Below are 17,724 nucleotides of genomic sequence, written 5' to 3'. Positions count from 1 at the left end.
AGTACACATCTTAGCCTCCACCAAATGACTCGAGAACCGCATATCTATGCCAAGTATCCCCTTATTTGATGTGATTTGACGACAAACACGGAGTTAAAGATCAGATTGTTGTGCATAGACCCTGGTTTGGCCAACTGATATCACATAAGTTCTTTGGGTAGGTGATGTAAATGAACAATTGACGTCGATGAGCATGAGCGAGATGTCTCCGTCGCAGGGGCTGCCCCTGAGATGTACACACTCGACGAAGGTCTTTGGTTGAACTCGGCGGTTCGTCTATCTTTTCGATACACAGATCATTCTAATAGCGGGATGTTGTCGATGTGCCCCCAACTCCACCTCGCGGCTGATGAAGCAGTTTATATCCGTCACTGCGCGGTAGTATCCGGCCCGGAAGCTCGGAAACGTGCCGAGGAAAATGGCCGGCCAAGGTCTCCATTTCCGACCGTGTTCCGGGAAACGTCTGCCGAGACCGGCCCCGAAAGCGGGTCCCATCAAGATGGACGAAGATCTCAGGAAAGATTGGGGGATTCTCCTTTCGATGGATGGGCTCTGAGCTTCTTGTTCTGTTCATGATCTATCGTGGCGACTCTGTTGAATCGGCAAGCTTCCTCTGCGTCAAGACCATTCCCAACCGCCCTGGGGTGCACCAGAAAGCCCCTGGGCTCTGTCCACAACAAGACGACAATGATACACCAATCTTGACGCTTGAATTCTCAAAATGACGCAAAATAACCGAAATGATCAGGTCTTGAAGGCAGAACGTGCTCTTCATGACCAATACAACCTCCTACCTCGGTCGCAGCTGGTACCCTACTTAGGAATCCTCTCTTTCTGCATGCTGATCAGTTTCATCGACCAGAACGGAATCAGTATCACTCAACCCACGATTGCCAAAGATCTCGATGCGTCGGCAACGATTTCTTGGGCGGGCACCTCGTCATTAATTGCGAATACCACTTTCCAGATGCTATATGGCCGTCTATCCGACATATTTGGACGAAAGGCTGTCTTTCTCGGGGCTGTTGCTTTGCTCGCCATTGCAGACCTTCTATGTGGTCTGTCGCAAAATCCTGCCATGTTCTACGTGTTTCGAGGCGTGTCTGGAATCGGCAGCGGCGGCATCGCGAACATCGCCATGATCATCGTCAGTGATGTCGTCACCCTCGAGGAGAGAGGCAAATATCAAGGGATCTTTGGCACTATGGTAGGCCTAGGAAACTTGATAGGACCCTTTCTTGCCGCTGCTTTCATCAAGCGTTCAACCTGGAGAGCCTTCTTCTACATGCTGGCACCCCTTGGTGCCATTGCAGGGGTGGTTTCATATTTGTTTCTGCCGAACAAGCCACCTACAGCGACCTTCAAAGAGAGTGCAGCAAGGATTGACTACGGAGGTTCATTCACAATATCCCTAGGAATCATACTTTTGCTCATCCCGATATCTGGAGGTAGCTACCAACCCGTTCATGCCCCTCTGTTCGGCAGCCATTATTGACCGCATGTTTGTTACAGGCGGCGCCTACTTTGACTGGAACTCGCCAATGGTCATCAGCATGCTTACCATTGGGTGCCTCTCTTGTCTTCTCTTCCTGCTCATAGAATGGAAGATTGCCAAGCTACCAATGATGCCTGGTAGGTCCTTTCAAGTTGGAGTATCTATAATTATACTAACGTCGATAGTGACAATATTCGCAAACAAGGAAGTTGTGATCCTATTGATCCATTCCTTTCTCTTCGGCGCCGTGTATCAGTCGTACATTTATTATCTCCCCCTCTACCTACTAAACGCCCGGCAATTTGAAGTGCTTGAGGCGGCAGCAATATCAACCGCCTTGTTCACCTTTCAAGCTGTGTTTTCCACACTTAGTGGCTTATACATATCTCACTTTAATCGTTATGGCGAGGTGATCTGGTTCGGGTTTGCCACATGGACACTGTAGGTTATCTTTGCGGGCAATACTATTAATTATCATACTAACACTGAGGTTCCTTCTAGTGGAGCTGGTCTCTGTCTAACCTTCGATCGCAATACTTCACCCGGAGCCATAATTGGACCTTTGATGGTGATTGGCGTCGGAGTGGGCTGCATCTTTCAGCCGACGTTGGTGGCGCTGCAAGCCCACTCACCCAAATCCCGACGCGCCGTCATCATATCGAACCGTAATTTCTTCCGATGCTGTGGCGGTGCGGTCGGACTGGCGATCTCAGCGGCTATACTTCAAGCAGCTCTTCGATCCAAGTTACCAGCAGAATACGCATACCTGGCCGATAGCACCTATGCGCTCCCGACTGACTTGGAGCCGGGGCCCAGTGCAGAAAGGGTGTATGACGCTTATATGCATGCGAGCCACTCTGTGTTCTTGATGCAGGTTCCAATGATAGGTGTGTCTTTGATCGGCTGCTTATTTATCAAGGATCAGGGCTTGGAAGGAAGAGAAGAGACCAGTAGGAGTGAGGAGGAACCGCAAAGGACAATGGTGGGACCGCAAGATAATACACCAAAAGTATCATAGCACAGGAAATGATTTGTCCAATAGATTCTATATTTTATCAAGTGTACATAATGTGCACAATCACCAAGGCTTGATGTGGGTGATTGGTTTTCCCTTGGTGCCGAAGCATTGGCCATCATTGGCCGAATACTTCACTTGGGGGTTGTTGTTGTCATAGAACTCGATTCCTGTTTAAGTCCCGTCAGCTATTACTCCTATCCAATCGCAAGTATGAGGCGTAGACTTACTGTACCAAGGAGCAGTCTCGACAGGCAAGGCGCCGTGCGCGCCGTTAGGAGAGGCAAAGGTCTGTTCACCCCAGCCTTGACCAATGTCTTTTTGGCCAATCCAGTTCTTGCACTTGGTGTCCGAGTAGCTGTGTACATTGGAGTTAATACAGTTTTGTTGTTCTGAGGTGAGAGACCATACTAATTGATGTGAATGCCAGCGTGGGCCACGGAGAGCAGTGCTGGGAGAACGTAGGCGGCCTTCATGTTGACGTGACGGTGAATTTAATTCTGATAATATTGTGTCTACAAGGAACTCTTCAAGGGAGCAGATGGCCTTTATAAATATCTACAGGTGGCAATGTCGTATGGAAGGTCCATTTCCCTTCGGCCAGCATCCTAGAAGCCTGCACTGTTCCTTTTTCTTCCGAGACAAAGTGAAACTTGCTATTGACTAAATAAAATTTTCCCTTTTGCCGGAGGCGGGTCTTAATATTATCTTTGCCATCGCGTGTTCCGGCGGCCGCCCTCGCAGCGGTCCAAGTTGGTAAGCCATGGCCACGATTACAGATGGTTACCAAATGTCTACTTGTGGCAATTTATGGAGCAAGATTCCGTTGCATGCATATGTAGCAGGGTCTATTTCTATGCAAAGAACATTGTTGATTGGCTAAATTGGCTTCGTATCGTGAAACAGCGGACTCGTTCTAAACTTGAGCATTGATCTCGCTCAGTCGGCCGCCTGCATCTTGAACGGGTCTGCCGATACAAGGCCATCTGGAGAATTAACAAGGGGTTCTACTTGGTGGGGCCTCAAAATCGGCCATCCCCGTCAGTCGTTCCTCCTGACGGGGGGTCCGCTGATTAGGAAAAGGACCGTTGATTCGGAAAAGAAAGATACATCAGCCCACAGCCAAATTACTATGTGTGTGAAAGTACCTTCGTTTAGAGCATTACCTTGATATTTGCAAGCGTATTTTTGACCTGTACATAACCAATATTTGACGCTTTTTAAACATCACCAAGTCACAATTTCAACACTAAATTAAGAGGTTATGATAAGAGGAAATTGGCCATCTGAAAGGAGGGATAACTACACTTCCTCTTCGTCTTCTTCGCCCTTGACGACGATAAATGGTTCAATGTCGCTGTCACCCTCAATCTCATGAACTATCTCAACTCCATCTACTTCAAAAGAAAGCAGGGACTTCTTTGCTTGACGTTCCTGTTCATCTAAGACGATGAACTTCAAAGCCTCTATGATAACCTCATTATCATAGTAATAAGGCCACGGCACAGTAGGCTCCCAGTCCGGTATAAGCTTCTTACGTAAGTGAAGCTGACGATGAAGAGCGTATCGTTGACTAAGGAATACCGCTGAATCTAGGTGCCGGCGGCGGTTAGCCTTAGACCACCAGTCACACCGCTTCTTCCACTGTAAAAGGGGTTTCCAATGTCTATCCTTATGACCGTATATCTCGTTGATCCTGACTTCTGTGACACTGCGGCGTATACGTGACCGGACTTCTGCTATCTATCGTCTGACGAATTTCACTTCGTTAAGGGCATCCTTCTTTAGGAGGCGCCTCTGTTCCTCTTGCTGAGCTGCTCGTCGATTATATTCGTCACGGGCGACTCGCAGTCTCGCATCGCCGACGCGAATTGGCCCGTATTTATATATAAGCGATGTCCCCTCTGAGAGGGTTAACCGTCTTAACGCCTTGTCTTTGAATCGCTGCAGCTCCCGCGTGGCCGCGATGCCATTAAGTGAGAGTGTCACGTGTGCCTTCTGCAATTTATTATATACGTGACTAACTGACGGCGTGATAGCGACATTGGAGGTTATAGAGACTTCTAACCGCATCCGAATGTACTCAGAATAGCGTTCAATTGTGCGTATACGTAGAGGGGGTGTATCCACATTATCCCAGCGAAATTGGCTCCTTGAAATTGGGGTTTGAGGGTTATCACGGCGCCGTGAAGATTGAGGAGATTCCGAAGAGTCGTCTGACGAAGATGACCCTTCTGAAATATAGCCGGGCAAAGTCTCTGCCGCTACTTCCTCTGTGAGGGATGACAATGGGTCTTTAAGGCGGTCCAGGACAATCGAGGGATTATGAGGAAATAGACCGCATTTCGCCCAGGCGCTGAGGATCGTAGACTTCTTGAAAGTCCTCTTTCTGATCTCTTGAAAATGGAAGAGAAAGTCGACTTTTCCGAAGTCAACGGCGCCGTCAGCGATCTCTCGATATAGCACATGTTGATGCCAATACTTATATATGCCAAATACACCAACATCGAGAGGTTGAAGGAAATGTGTGAGGTGCGGAGGTAAGGGAAAAAGCACAATGTTATGCTGGTGGCAGAAGAAGAAGATTTCCTCTGTGAAGTGATTCTCACAACCGTCCATAAGAAGCAGCCTGACATCGCCGGGAACAGCAGGTCTCGTGAGACGCTCGAAGTGACGAATCTACTCGTGTGCGAGAACGTCTGTGACATAACCCGTTGGACTAGTCGTGATAGTTGCCTCTTCATCGAGGTTATTCTTGAACCATCGGACCGGAAGGTTAACACTAGGAAGGATAAGAAACGGAGCAATAACTTCGCCAGCAGTAGATATCGCCTTAACCCCTGTGACAGAGACTAGGTCGTGAGAGTCGGTTAAGATGGCCTCCTTAATAACCTTAAAAGTCTATATGAATGTCCCTTTTTTAAGGTATCCAATCTGGAAGCCAGTCTCATCGAAGTTCTAGGTGTTTTCGAGCTTCACGCCGATATCGATAATTGTATCCTTCTAGCCTTTATAGAAGCCGATAATGTGACTGCGATCTTGCATTGATTTCTGCCTCGCATCGCGGGTGTTGCTCTTGGTCCTTTTAAATATATCTCTATGACGCCTTATAAAGCGCTTGGCCCAATATCTTGAAGAAGTCTTATCGCTACGACCTGTAGCTTTGAGTATCACATTGGCCTGATGTCGCATCGCACGAAGTTGTATGTGATGACCCTGTGTGATGCGGCGATGTGCCTAAGCAAGTATTGCGTTCTCTTCTGATGTCGATAACAGCGTGCGATTACCGCCATTTTCAGTGCGCGGATGGGCTCCTTGAAGACGCGACCATAGTCTCTTATACGGGACCCGCAGCTCTTGTGCAGCCTTCGTGATGGTGCGATAAAAGCCGACCTTATGTAGGTGGGCAGCTGCGACGGTGCGAGCCTCAAGGTTGCCTTCGGAAAAGCGAGAAAAGTCAGGCTTCCCGGTGTGCGGATTGATCCATCTTCGGATGGCATGCTCTCTGCTCATCGGCGCATCCAATGATATATCCATATCGCGAATAGCTTCAAAATTGCAAATGCTGTGGGCGAGTTATGTTGTGGGGTTGTTGGTGATAATGTCGCCAAGTCGTGATAGCTTCATGGTAGGGAGGGGTTGAAAGCGGGGTTATGCAGCAGATCAATTGTAGTATGAGGGATATTCATTAAAAGAGAGGTACTTCTATTTCTGTGGGGTCCCCATATAAATTGAGGTATCTTTATTTTTTTCCGAATCAACGGTCCTTTTCCTAATCAGCGGACCCCCCGTCAGGAGGAACGACTGACGGGGATGGCCGATTTTGAGGCCCCACCAAGTACAGCGAAGTTCGGCTCTATTACGGTCATTGACCCCAAAACATTGGTCGTCCGCTTTGTTCATTTGAACATAAATACCCAATGAACGCAATCCTGCCGGAACTGGCCAGTGATGCGATCAAGTCGAATCTATTTGTTTGTCGGCGGATGCCTAGTCTTGTTGGCATGTCTCTTGCTTTTGGACCGACGTCCTTGGAGGGGTGAAAGAGATGTCTTACTTGACTACGCATCCTCTTCGTTCGACGTACTGACGTCAAGCTCGACCAAGCTCAACCTTGAGCCCAGAACAATCCCCGTTACAGCCATCATTGCATCTGTATCGAGCGACGATCCAGCAAAATTGCAGCGCGATTCTGGACTTCGGAAAGGTGACGCTCAGATTGTCCATGTCGCCGATCAACCCTCTTCGCAGAATGGTCTCCCCCAGAACAAGGGCAATGAAGCCATGGTGTATCTGACGTATCTCATTGACCACTATGAGGGCCTCCCAGAAGTCATGATCTTTATGCATGGCCATCGCATATCATGGTATAACAATGCCCTACTCCGTCGCAGCTCGGCACTCACTGTCAACAAGCTACGCCCTCAGACTGTCTTGGAGCGCGGCTTTGTCAACCTCGCCTGCGACAAGGCCTTGAGAAGATCCATTAAGCCGTTGCCTGGCGCTCCCGGGCCATCTATCTTGGATTTATCGCGGGAGGATTGGGAGGCAGAAGATGGAGGTTCGGGACTCCGCAGCCAGTCGCCCAAGGAACTGCACCGTCAGTATACCGATCTGTGGCACCAACTCTTCCCATCACCAACACATGATGAACCGCCCTCCAGCTGGGAATACTCTACGGGGGGACAGTTTGCTCTATCTCGCGAACTGGTCCATTCTATCCCTCTGGACCGCCTGCGCTTCCTTCGGGACTGGATTCTACAGACATATTTGTCGAGTAGATCTGCGGGTGCCGTCTTTGAAACACTCTGGGAAGCCGTGTTTCGTGATGGCCAGTTTGGCAACACGACATCCTTCTCTACATCGGTAGAATGTTACTGTGAACTATACGGCATGTGCATGAGAGAGGATAAACTGCCGGTGGAGAGAGTGGAGGTGTTATTAGAGGCAGCGACATTGATGATGGGGCACTTGCTTGATAATTAGAGTGCTTCGTCAAAGATACAGGAAGCATACTTAACTACGCCGTCTTTTACCTCTTGGTGCTATTGAGACTGGTCTCCTGACCAAGCTTGTGGCACCGACCAACACGATATGCACCAAAGCATGGTTTGCAATTCGAGTACAAGGATGTCATCCTGATCCTTCTGATGAGTAACAATTGTGCAACTTGCGACGCTGGCATCATCTCTCAGTTGAACAACAGATAATGATCCCATCAGCGCTCAACGCCCGACGATAGAGTTAAAAGAAAAAAAAAGTCGCCCGATATCACGCTGTAGTGGCCGTTTTCAGCAATGGCTCGCAAACCTCGAGGGCTTTCGCTACCCTTCGCCCTAGCCTTGACCCTCACCATCACTATCGTCAACGCGAATTATCGGCCACGATGGACTCGTCAAGATCCCTGCCCAGACAAGATCAACGCCGTCATCCCCGTGGGCTCACCATTCGGCAATCATGAAGCTGTCCATGAAGCCATGAAAACGTGCACAAACATCACCGAGTTATCCATCTATACTGGCTTCTTCGGATGCACCGGATTCCCCGACCGCTACAGCCTGCCCTTCGCACTTGACGGCAGTGATCGCTATCTTTCGGCTCCTCAAGTCTTGACACTGGACGCCTACGAATTTGACTACAAGGAGTGGCAGAGCGTTCTCCCTCCCAGGCCGCATTGGTCTAATGATGACGGAAGCTGGCCTTCCTCATCCTCATCCAACTCCATCGTTACGATGGCTGTCGGGCTATACTATCATGCCCGCTGGTCGCTTGATCGTCTTTTTTATCCATTGATGGGAATATTCAGAGGTGGCAAATGGTGGGAGTGGTGGACTTCTCGCGAGTCGGCCGAGTGATGGTGGTGGTGGAATTCTGGCAAGGCAGCCAAGTGGTACAGGTGGAGAAGGTTACCAGTCGAGTACCGATCAAAAGACAACATGGAGCTATGGCTTGAAGCCATGGACTTTTCCCATGTCCACACTCTTTCCATCAAGCAGCATGGGACTCCCAAGCCGAAAGGAGACGCCCTTTTTCATCGTCTGCCACTGGCGCTCACCAGTCTTCGCTCGCTCACCATTGGCGGTCGATGGGTGGACTGGAAAACTGAGCTGGAGAGGTGGGAGGCCGAACCTGGACCCCTCCCAAAACAAGAGTTAAAGTCCCCGAGGCCGCCGCGTGCCCTTGACTTTATCATGGCTTTGCCGGCCTCGTCTTTGACCAATTTTACCTGGATCGAAAGTGCAACTGTCGATGTCGGCGTCTTTGACGCTGTGCTTCAACACCATGGCCCATCACTGAGACAGCTCAAGTGGATCAATGCAGAGGTCGAGAGAGATCCAAGGCCTACTTTATCAACAGAACAGTTGCAAAATCTGGGGAAATGGGCCCCAGGGCTGGCGGACCTGACAATAGACCTGGACCGCGAGCAGGAGGACTGGCCTAGAGAAAAGCACAGGACGCTAGGGAAAAGTCTACCAAAGCTGAAGAACCTGACAATCTACCTCAACTTGGAAGCCGTTAATGGTCAGAACGAGACGATGCATCCTATCACCCACTACGACTTTCCGTTCACGCCACAGTCTCTCTCGCAGCCTCTGTTGGACGCCAACGGGGCACGCGACATGTTTCTGTTGCTTCAAGAATTCCAGCCTGAGGATGAACTAGAGACTCTCTTGCTCAGAGAGGGAGATTGGGATGGTCTGGACGATTTAGCCACGCGCTCCCACCACCTTTGGTCGGAAGGTCTGCGTAACTGGGCAAGGTGCACAATCCTTGGAGAAGGCGGAGACCGACTAAAAGATGGTCCGAGATGCTACGCAGAGTACAACGTCGAGTACGAGAGATTTAAGGAAGGTCGACAGGGGGAGGGTTTATACTAAAATAGCACCCGTGTTTGCTGGCCGAAGGATTGGGGCTCTGCTCGTGAGCCTCCGAGGTGGCCGACTCAATCTACTTACCTGCACATGCAACGTTCCAGTGCTATCGAGATGCAACTATTCTTATCCCATCAGCAAAGTGCTGTATAATGCAGAACGGCTCCCAGAGCAAAGCTAATGCCTTATTGAGAGGTATATGGTATAGCAATTGGTAGACCAGTTCCATTAGCATCCAAACTTGAAGACCTTCTATTCTCGTCTTCATCCTTCACTTTCGTCCTATTATAGCCCTTCCCTTGTGGCTAGCCAAAGGTGACTCGTCCACATGATGAGCTGTTTCTACTTGGACTAAGTATATCCCTCATCCTTCTGCAGGAACACTTGGCAGCGAGACGCGAGATCAACTGACACTGATCGATCTCACAAAAGCTGGCCGGCTGAGTAAGATGGGATGGATCAAAGTGGCAGAGGCAGAAGTGGAGCTTTGGTTGATAATCTGGCAAAGATGATCTCGTTGCTGCACGTGTACTGTATGCCATGAAGAAGCGTCCATGGATTCCCTTTCTTTTCATGGCTTGGTACTTGGCACGATCCTTTGCGCAGCTGACCGGCTTACTCCTCGTATAGACAGTCCTAGCCATGACCTTGATCACACAATCCAAGCTAGACATTCTCCAGCTTTCAACTTGCAAGTCGAGGCCTCCCGAGCACTATTCTAGTCTTCAGCATCCCAACGAATCAAGAACTTTAACTCGAATCTCACAATAGATGGTTCAAGAAGTGCAGCCAGCCCTATCGCCCGAAACCGCAATAGGTGTCCCTGGCCGAAGCCACTATTTCATCGCCGCTGACAGGCTCAGCCCCTCCACCAAATTAGTGCCCGGCGCCGAAGCAGATGGAGCCTGGTCACCGATTCCGCTTACCTGCTGTACACTTCTGACTTGCGTCATTTTAATTAAACGGGATCTTGGTGTCGGATTGCGAGATCGCAGGACTGTGCCGTGGAGCTACCAAGCTATTTAATCGGCGAACAACGGGGAATACAATCCTATTCAGGACATGAATTCGCGAGAAGCATTCCTTCCTGATGCGTGTCTTGTCTATTCTAAGAGTACAATTACCAATCTTCCCAAAACAAGCAACTGTCAACTCGTGATGCTACGCCGTAGGGCTGTTCCTCGAGCACAGCCCCCCTTGGTCCAAGGCTCTCTGCGGGGGTCACCGACGCCACGGTTAAGCTTGTGGGAGTGGGTGGAGCTGAGCCTCGCCGACTCTGTTGTGCCGCTGTTAGTGCTGATTTTAGTGAGATGGGATTTCATTGGGACGGGCCTGGGCGCAGCTGAAAGCCTCTGTGCAAAATAAGCGGCAAGAGGCTTGAGATTAGGCTCAACAGTACCTAGTGGGCCCCGAAAATAGCATCATCGGCCACTGTCTCACTGCCCTCTCGCAAACTGTGAGATGGATCTGGATCCCGATGATGGCTTCGGAGCTGCGCCCTCTGTCGTGATGGCTTGGGAAGAGAGGCACATTGAAGGTCATGAACCAAGGTGAGAACTTCAATGATAAAAGGGCCTGGATATTCCGTCGTTAAGTCCCTTCTCATTCTCATCATCAACACCATCCTCCTCTCACTTTAACAACCAACACAACTCACACAAACAACCTTCCAATCGTTGCTTCCTTCATCTTCAACTTCAGCTTAAATTTCATCCTTCGCCTAATCTTTCTTTACAACCTCATCCACAATGCGCTACTCCTACACTCTTCTCGCCTTTGCCGTCACGGCTCTGGCTCTCCCTACAGCCAAGCCCGCCGACGATGGCAAGTGGGCTCCCGGCAAGTACGAAGGCAAGGGCACTGGCTTCGACGATGGCAAGTGGACTCCTGAAAAGTACGACAAGAGGAACGACGACGGTTCCTGGCACCCTGGGAAGTACGAAGGCGAGGGTACCGGCCATGATGATGGCAAGTGGACCCCTACCAAGTACGACAAGCACCATAAGCGCAACGATGATGGCTCTTGGAAGCCTGGAAAGTACGAGGGCGAGGGCACCAACTTTGACGATGGCAAGTGGACGCCTGAGAAGTATGACAAGAAGAACACCAAGCGCAACGACGACGGCAGCTGGCGTCCTGGCAAATACGAGGGTGAGGGTACTGGCCATGATGATGGCAAGTGGAATCCCACCAAGTATGATAAGAACCACAAGCGCAATGACGACGGTTCATGGAAGCCCGGCAAGTATGAGGGCGAGGGAACCGGTTTCGACGACGGAAAGTGGACTCCTACCAAGTACGATAAGAACCACAAGCGCAACGATGACGGTAGCTGGCACCCTGGCAAGTATGAGGGTGAAGGCACCGGCTTTGATGATGGCAAGTGGACTCCTGAGAAGTACGACAAGCACCACAAGAGGAATGATGACGGCTCTTGGCACCCCGGCAAGTACGAGGGTGAAGGGACTGGTCACGATGACGGAAAATGGACTCCTGAGAAGTACGACAAGAAGAACACCAAGCGCAACGATGATGGTTCTTGGAAGCCCGGAAAGTATGAGGGCGAGGGTACTGGCTTCGACGATGGCAAGTGGACACCCGAGAAGTATGACAAGAAGAACACCAAGAGGAACGACGATGGCAAGTGGGCCCCTGGCAAGTACGAGGGTGAGGGCACCGGCTTTGATGATGGCAAGTGGACGCCTGAGAAGTACGACAAGAAGAACACCAAGCGCAACGATGATGGTTCTTGGAAGCCCGGAAAGTATGAGGGTGAGGGTACTCCCTACGACGACGGCAAGTGGAAGGGCAACTAATGGACTTAATGTCTGGTGATAGACTGGGGTTGACTTCGACTGTACATATTGGGCATCTTGTTCAGAGTTTTTCCTTGTCCTTTTCAAGTATTTAGATTCATTCCTTTTTTTGCATACATAGAGTTCATACATAGCATATCTGCATATAGAACATACAGCTTGGTTACTTCACTTTCCTCACTATCAACAATAGTCTTGTCTTTTCATTATTGCCTGGCTGGCTTGAAGCACTAGATTTGACTTGCACATCTTTGAAAACAATCATATCCCAATGACCCACCATATATAGTCCAAACTTATGGATCATTTTATTTTCCAAGTTTCGCATGAAAAGACGCAACCGGGCCGGCTGCTCCTTGGCCTCTTCAATGGCAGTATTATCCGTGGGAGTACAGTCATTTTCTCCAGGACCAACGTGGTTGTAAATGAATTTTCTTAAGCGCCTGGCCAAAATCTTCTTCGTTCTACAAAAAGTTTAAGACGACCAAGTTCCGTATCCATCCCCATCCGCACAGATCCACAGCTGTCCATCATTTTTCAACCCTATCACGCAAAATAGAGGCTTAGCACACATAAGAAAATTTATTGAATAATACACGCAGACTATCTTGCCTTGGTTGAATCGACCTACCGTCTTTCTCAAACCTCACAACCAACTCCGTCGGTGTAGGGTAAGTAGGAACGGAACTCCGTTTCACGAAGGAGGCTAAGACAGGCTAGTCCGCCAGGGTGATCCCTGTGTTCGTTAGTTGGCACGTTGTCTGGCCTCAAAAAATCAAGGTTCGGTCGATGCCGAACGCTCAAAAGATGGATGGACCAACATTACTCCGTTAATGACCTGCTCAACCCAAGATCCAAATGCCGAAGAAGCGGCTGCCAATCAGCGAGAAAAGGCGTCTCAAGGCAGAATGTTGACTTGCATAGATGGCTGATGACTAGAGACTGGTGGCTGCATATTTTCAAGGCAGCTGAGCTCTTGGTGCCACTCTAGATGCAAGATACAGGGATCAGAAGTGGCTCACTTTTAGCCCCCAACTTCGGTGGCTGTGTCAGCAGAACGCCCGTGAAGAGAGGGGCCTGTTGCCTAGGGTGGGTGGCATTGCTATCTGTTGGCGTGCTTGTGTAGATCTATATGAGCGGTGTCTGTCGCTCAGGGTCTCTCGCTTTCGTGCCAAGGACTTCTATCTTTCTCAATCCATCACACTCAACAGCACGACACCGGCCATCATGGACAATCTGGAGAACGAGCATCTGATAAGGTACAGGGTCAAGTACATCGGCAAAGGAGGAGGCGATGTGATTCTCGACAAGAACCCAGACTTCGTCTATGACGCAGAAGAGCCACCCATTTTCGAACACATCGACGTTCGACTGTCAAGCCTGAGCACCATCTCAGACAAGGTAGACTACAGCACTCTTGCCAAAACCGAGGTTGCATCCGGACATTGCTACATCAACATCTTTTCGCCTGTTGTTGCCGAAGCCCTGCGATGCGTTGTCGACTACTTTCCGGGCGTTTACCTGTCGGAGAGTGTCATCAGAGTCCCTGAGCCGTACAACATCTTTGTCTTTTTCGAGAAAGAGCTCACAGAGTACCGCGAGAGACTCGAAAAGGCTGCCGAGACGGATCCATTGACCTGCGCGAACCGTTTCGCGAGCAAGCACATCGCCATCGTCCAAGACTTTGTCAAGAAGCGGATCCAGGCGCAAGTCAACGCAGAGAGAGAGCGCCATGCCAGAGGATACGCCAGTTTTGACATGCTCTGGCTGCTCTATAAGCCAGGAGCCGACATGTACTTTGACCGCTGGAACATCAACGAGCATGAACCTTTTGTCATGACAGGCGTCGAGTTCACTTTCATCAACGACGCTGCCGACTTTTACAAGGTTCGGCTCTGGAATATGGACGCCGACTTTGACCGAGTTGGACCTGCGCCTTGGGAGTTCAAGGTGGATCGCTTTCCCGGAGAAAGGAAGATTGTTGACCTGCCCGCGTTCCCCTGCGAGTATCTTCACTTCTCAGAAGATGTTGAGAGAGAAAGCATCCCTGCAATCAAGGAGCATCTCGTCAACCGCGGAAAGAAGTGGTACAGCCTCAGACGCGAGGTTCGTCCTTATCACTTTGATGGCTTCACAACCACTTTCCCCCGAAAATCTTTCAACGACCTCGCCATCGTGGACAGCCGTCCATTCCCCCGACATCCAGAAGACCGCAAGATTCTCATTGACTCTATCGCTCATCCTTCAAGCCCGCTCAAGATCTGCAGCTGCGAAAAATGCGAGGAGCGCATCTACCGCCATGCGGTCAAGCCGAAGTTTGTTGGCTACTCCAACATCAACCCCCAGAACGTGGAGACCTTGACAGAGCATCAATATTTCCTCTGCGATTCCATTGTTGAGGCTTTTTTGTTCAAGGCAAAGTCATGGCGTGAGTTATCCCACTTGAGAGGTAAATCCAAGATACTAATAGTTGTGTATAGGCTACCTTCATGTTGATGGGTTCCAAGAGGCTTCCTTTGATGGCCCTCTCTTTGATGACCTGGTCCTCAAGGATTCCTCAAAGATGTACATTCAAGACCTCACAAAGCCTTATATCAGAGGCATCCAAGAGAACAAACCACAGAAGCAGCTTCGCTCCGGCCTTGGTCAAATTCACAAGCCCTCCAAGCAGAAGCAGCCATGGTCACCCGAGGCGACTACGATCAAGGGCAACGGACTGACCATGCTCCTCCACGGGCGACCTGGAGTTGGCAAGTCGTACACAGCAGGTTAGTATTTAAATGTTGGCAGAGATATGAGTTACAAGCTAACAGATCTTAGAATGCATTGCCCAGTACACAAGAAGGCCTTTACTTTCACTGGATACTTCAGACCTAGGCCCCAGACCAGACCGAAAGGACGAGAGCCTCGTGAGATGGTTCAAGCTCGCCGAAAAATGGGGAGCCATTGTCCTCATCGATGATGCTGAAGTCTTTCTAGACTTTGGCCGCACTGATCTTGTCGCCAACTTTCTCCGAGCCTCGAGCTACTTCAAGGGCATCTTGATTCTCACTACCAACCGGCTCAGGGCATTTGACCACGTTCTCATGTCGCATGTCAACGCACAGATCCTGTATCCTCAGTTTGATGATGAGGAACGTACTAAGCTTTGGGGACATTTCTTCCAGAAGCTGGAAGGCGATGCTGACACCAACATGACTGTCACGGAAGAGGTCAAGGACTATGTCAAGTCCGAGGAGATCCAGGCTCTGGAATGGAATGGAAGGGAGATTCAAAGTGGTAAGCAGCCATTTACTAACAAAAAAAGTAATGATACTAATATTGAAATAGCCTTCCAAGTCGCTGTCAAGCTAGCCGAGGCAAAGGGTGAGAAGGATGACCAAGGACGCACCCTCGTTACCGTGGACAACCTCAAGCCTACAGTTCAAAATGCAATCGGCCTTCGGGAGTACATCTTAAGTGAAAGGCGTCGCGATTGGCGCCCACAACGTCCGTTGAGAGAACACAGCTACGATGCAGTTGAAAGGGAAGAGGTGCGCTCTCAACCTGAGCACTAGGACCAGGATAAGGACCAGGGTGTTCAGAGTTGTGATCTTGCCAAGATTGAAACATCACGAAGCAACGAAGATTTAATACGGTCGGAAACAGGTTGAAATAGTTTGTTAGTTTTTGGTGTCTGCAATAGCCGCTTTATGAATCACCATCACCACAACCTTTTGTCGCACCCTTGTTTCTCACTCCCCGTGACATGCTGGAGGATCATTCTTAGTGCCAGTCTGATTGGCTCACTCGGTCTACGGTCTTGGACCCATAAAAGGAGCCGTTAAATTCCTCACAGCAGTTGTTGCCTAGCATGCATCCTTCAACCTCTGTCTCCTTTATATGCGTCTTACCTCCCTTTGATCTAGGCCCATTAACCTTGAGATCAATTTTTCTCTGTTTACCATGGAGTCCCTACCTGACGAAATATGGCGCGACATCTTTGCTAACTTCGAGGGTGATCTCCCATACGAAAAATGGTGGATGTACGGAGTTGAAGTCGACCTTTCACCCGTCAAGACCCTCATGTCGATATCTCGTGTGTGCAAAAGATTTCATCGCATAGCCGAGCCTCTGCTTTACCGCACGATTCTGGTTGCGGCACATGATAATGATAATGAGGAATGCCTCGTTCAGTTGACCAAAAGCCTGGTCTCTAACCCACAGCTGGGACACGACATTCGTACCATCACGCTGGGCAACGGCTGTCGACAAGGAGATGACGACTTTCGGGAAGCCCTGAGGTCAACTTGGCTCTCCCTGGGTGCACCTATATTCTTCAAGAGACAGCTTGGGAAGGAAATCGCCGACCACAGAGTGGTAGGGATGGCGCCTCTCATCTTGGCCCTGTCACCTCAGGTGCGGTTGGTTGACTATACCTTCGACAACACATCGCCGTGTACAATGTGGATTTTGAGTGGACGCCCAGATTTGGAGATGAGTCTCAAGGAAGACTATTACGACGACACTGAGTTGGCCGAGGAGGACGAAGAAGCCTTGAAGGAATATGAACTTAAGCAAGGAGAGACCTATGCACACTATGGCCTACCGCATCTGGAGGAGGTACGCATTAGGCATGGGGACTGCACCGACAGTCACACCCCCATGGATGAACTCGAGCCAGTCCTGCTTCATCCTAACCTCAAGACCCTGCGTCTGCTCGGAATTGGCTGGCTATCGAACCCGATCAGCAACTTCAAGTTCCCAAACGAACCATGCAACTTGGAAACCCTTGAGCTCAAGGAATGTCTCTTTGACCATTCGACCCTGGAAAATATCCTGACCCGCTGCAAGAGGCTGAAGTGGTTGTGCATGGAAACGGCTGACGCTCGAAGACACGACCTGTATGTTGACGAAGAAGATTGGGATCTCGACCTGAGCAAAGTCGGAGACGTCCTGAGGAGGCTTGGCCACAATCTGGAATACTTCAATCTTCATACCATTGAGTATGACAACTGGGGTTTCTTCGACGGACGTCTCGGCTCCCTTCGCGATCTCAAGGCACTTCGACACCTCAAAGTCATTCTGAACAACCTCACCGGCCGTGTCAGAAATCCCTGGGAGACTGATCTAGAACAAGAGATACCACTGGCTGAAGCCCTATCTCCGATGATTGAGACGCTGCACCTGCACTGGGACGAGGAGTACTACAGCCACGTCGAGTACAAGCGCTTCTGCGACAACATTAACGGGGCCGTATTCAGACTTCTCATGGCAGCGGATGGTTTTCCCAATTTGCGCAAGATCAGTATAGAGAGGCATGGAGGGAAGAGACAGAAGGGAGAGTCTGAGTGGGACAAGAGCGTTGATGGGTGGGAGGTTGAGGTGACAGAGAAGCATTTGTGGCAGAGATACAGTTCGAGTGGATGCATGCGGACTCTCATTTACCTGACAAAGACGAGGTAAAAGTTACGCGAGGTCATTGTTACGCGAGGTCATTGATACTGTAAACAGATAAACAACCGATGTTCACGGTGAAAAACGCCA

The 17,724-nt window shown here is 49.9% G+C and overlaps 9 protein-coding genes across 9 annotated transcripts; 7 read left to right on the top strand and 2 right to left on the bottom strand.

The window, feature by feature from the left end:
* Window positions 1-721: 721 nt before the first annotated feature.
* MRS44_016865 (uncharacterized protein) lies at window positions 722-2,513 on the top strand (the record flags this gene model as incomplete). Its single annotated transcript, XM_065618215.1, has 4 exons — window positions 722-1,394; window positions 1,453-1,632; window positions 1,681-1,936; window positions 1,997-2,513. 4 exons carry the CDS (start codon window positions 722-724, stop codon window positions 2,511-2,513), a joined length of 1,626 nt encoding a protein of 541 aa, XP_065474287.1.
* Window positions 2,514-2,573: 60 nt separating this feature from the next.
* MRS44_016864 (uncharacterized protein) lies at window positions 2,574-2,986 on the bottom strand (the record flags this gene model as incomplete). The annotated part of the gene is made up of 3 exons (XM_046276625.2): window positions 2,574-2,680; window positions 2,741-2,868; window positions 2,922-2,986. 3 exons carry the CDS (start codon window positions 2,984-2,986, stop codon window positions 2,574-2,576), a joined length of 300 nt encoding a protein of 99 aa, XP_046130535.1.
* Window positions 2,987-3,812: 826 nt separating this feature from the next.
* On the bottom strand, window positions 3,813-6,047 carry MRS44_016863 (uncharacterized protein; the record flags this gene model as incomplete). The annotated part of the gene is made up of 4 exons (XM_065618214.1): window positions 3,813-4,154; window positions 4,266-5,139; window positions 5,194-5,362; window positions 5,798-6,047. The coding sequence occupies 4 exons, from the start codon at window positions 6,045-6,047 to the stop codon at window positions 3,813-3,815; spliced, it is 1,635 nt and encodes a 544-aa protein (XP_065474286.1).
* Window positions 6,048-6,461: 414 nt separating this feature from the next.
* On the top strand, window positions 6,462-7,496 carry MRS44_016862 (uncharacterized protein; the record flags this gene model as incomplete). Its single annotated transcript, XM_046270109.2, has 1 exon — window positions 6,462-7,496. The coding sequence occupies one exon, from the start codon at window positions 6,462-6,464 to the stop codon at window positions 7,494-7,496; it is 1,035 nt and encodes a 344-aa protein (XP_046130536.1).
* Window positions 7,497-7,807: 311 nt separating this feature from the next.
* Window positions 7,808-8,365, top strand: MRS44_016861 (uncharacterized protein; the record flags this gene model as incomplete). Its single annotated transcript, XM_065618213.1, has 1 exon — window positions 7,808-8,365. One exon carries the CDS (start codon window positions 7,808-7,810, stop codon window positions 8,363-8,365), a length of 558 nt encoding a protein of 185 aa, XP_065474285.1.
* An 81-nt stretch (window positions 8,366-8,446) lies between these two features.
* On the top strand, window positions 8,447-9,388 carry MRS44_016860 (uncharacterized protein; the record flags this gene model as incomplete). The annotated part of the gene is made up of 1 exon (XM_065618212.1): window positions 8,447-9,388. The coding sequence occupies one exon, from the start codon at window positions 8,447-8,449 to the stop codon at window positions 9,386-9,388; it is 942 nt and encodes a 313-aa protein (XP_065474284.1).
* A 1,742-nt stretch (window positions 9,389-11,130) lies between these two features.
* MRS44_016859 (uncharacterized protein) lies at window positions 11,131-12,198 on the top strand (the record flags this gene model as incomplete). Its single annotated transcript, XM_046270295.2, has 1 exon — window positions 11,131-12,198. The coding sequence occupies one exon, from the start codon at window positions 11,131-11,133 to the stop codon at window positions 12,196-12,198; it is 1,068 nt and encodes a 355-aa protein (XP_046130538.2).
* Window positions 12,199-13,425: 1,227 nt separating this feature from the next.
* On the top strand, window positions 13,426-15,755 carry MRS44_016858 (uncharacterized protein; the record flags this gene model as incomplete). The annotated part of the gene is made up of 4 exons (XM_046284142.2): window positions 13,426-14,626; window positions 14,679-14,966; window positions 15,019-15,477; window positions 15,529-15,755. The coding sequence occupies 4 exons, from the start codon at window positions 13,426-13,428 to the stop codon at window positions 15,753-15,755; spliced, it is 2,175 nt and encodes a 724-aa protein (XP_046130539.1).
* A 388-nt stretch (window positions 15,756-16,143) lies between these two features.
* MRS44_016857 (uncharacterized protein) lies at window positions 16,144-17,643 on the top strand (the record flags this gene model as incomplete). The annotated part of the gene is made up of 1 exon (XM_046276626.2): window positions 16,144-17,643. One exon carries the CDS (start codon window positions 16,144-16,146, stop codon window positions 17,641-17,643), a length of 1,500 nt encoding a protein of 499 aa, XP_046130540.2.
* Window positions 17,644-17,724: the final 81 nt, after the last annotated feature.

This window comes from Fusarium solani (genome assembly GCF_023522795.1).
Source record: "Fusarium solani strain SB1 chromosome Unknown bctg00000012, whole genome shotgun sequence".
Classification (NCBI taxonomy): domain Eukaryota; kingdom Fungi; phylum Ascomycota; class Sordariomycetes; order Hypocreales; family Nectriaceae; genus Fusarium; species Fusarium solani.
This window is presented reverse-complemented; position numbering and strand designations above follow the sequence as displayed.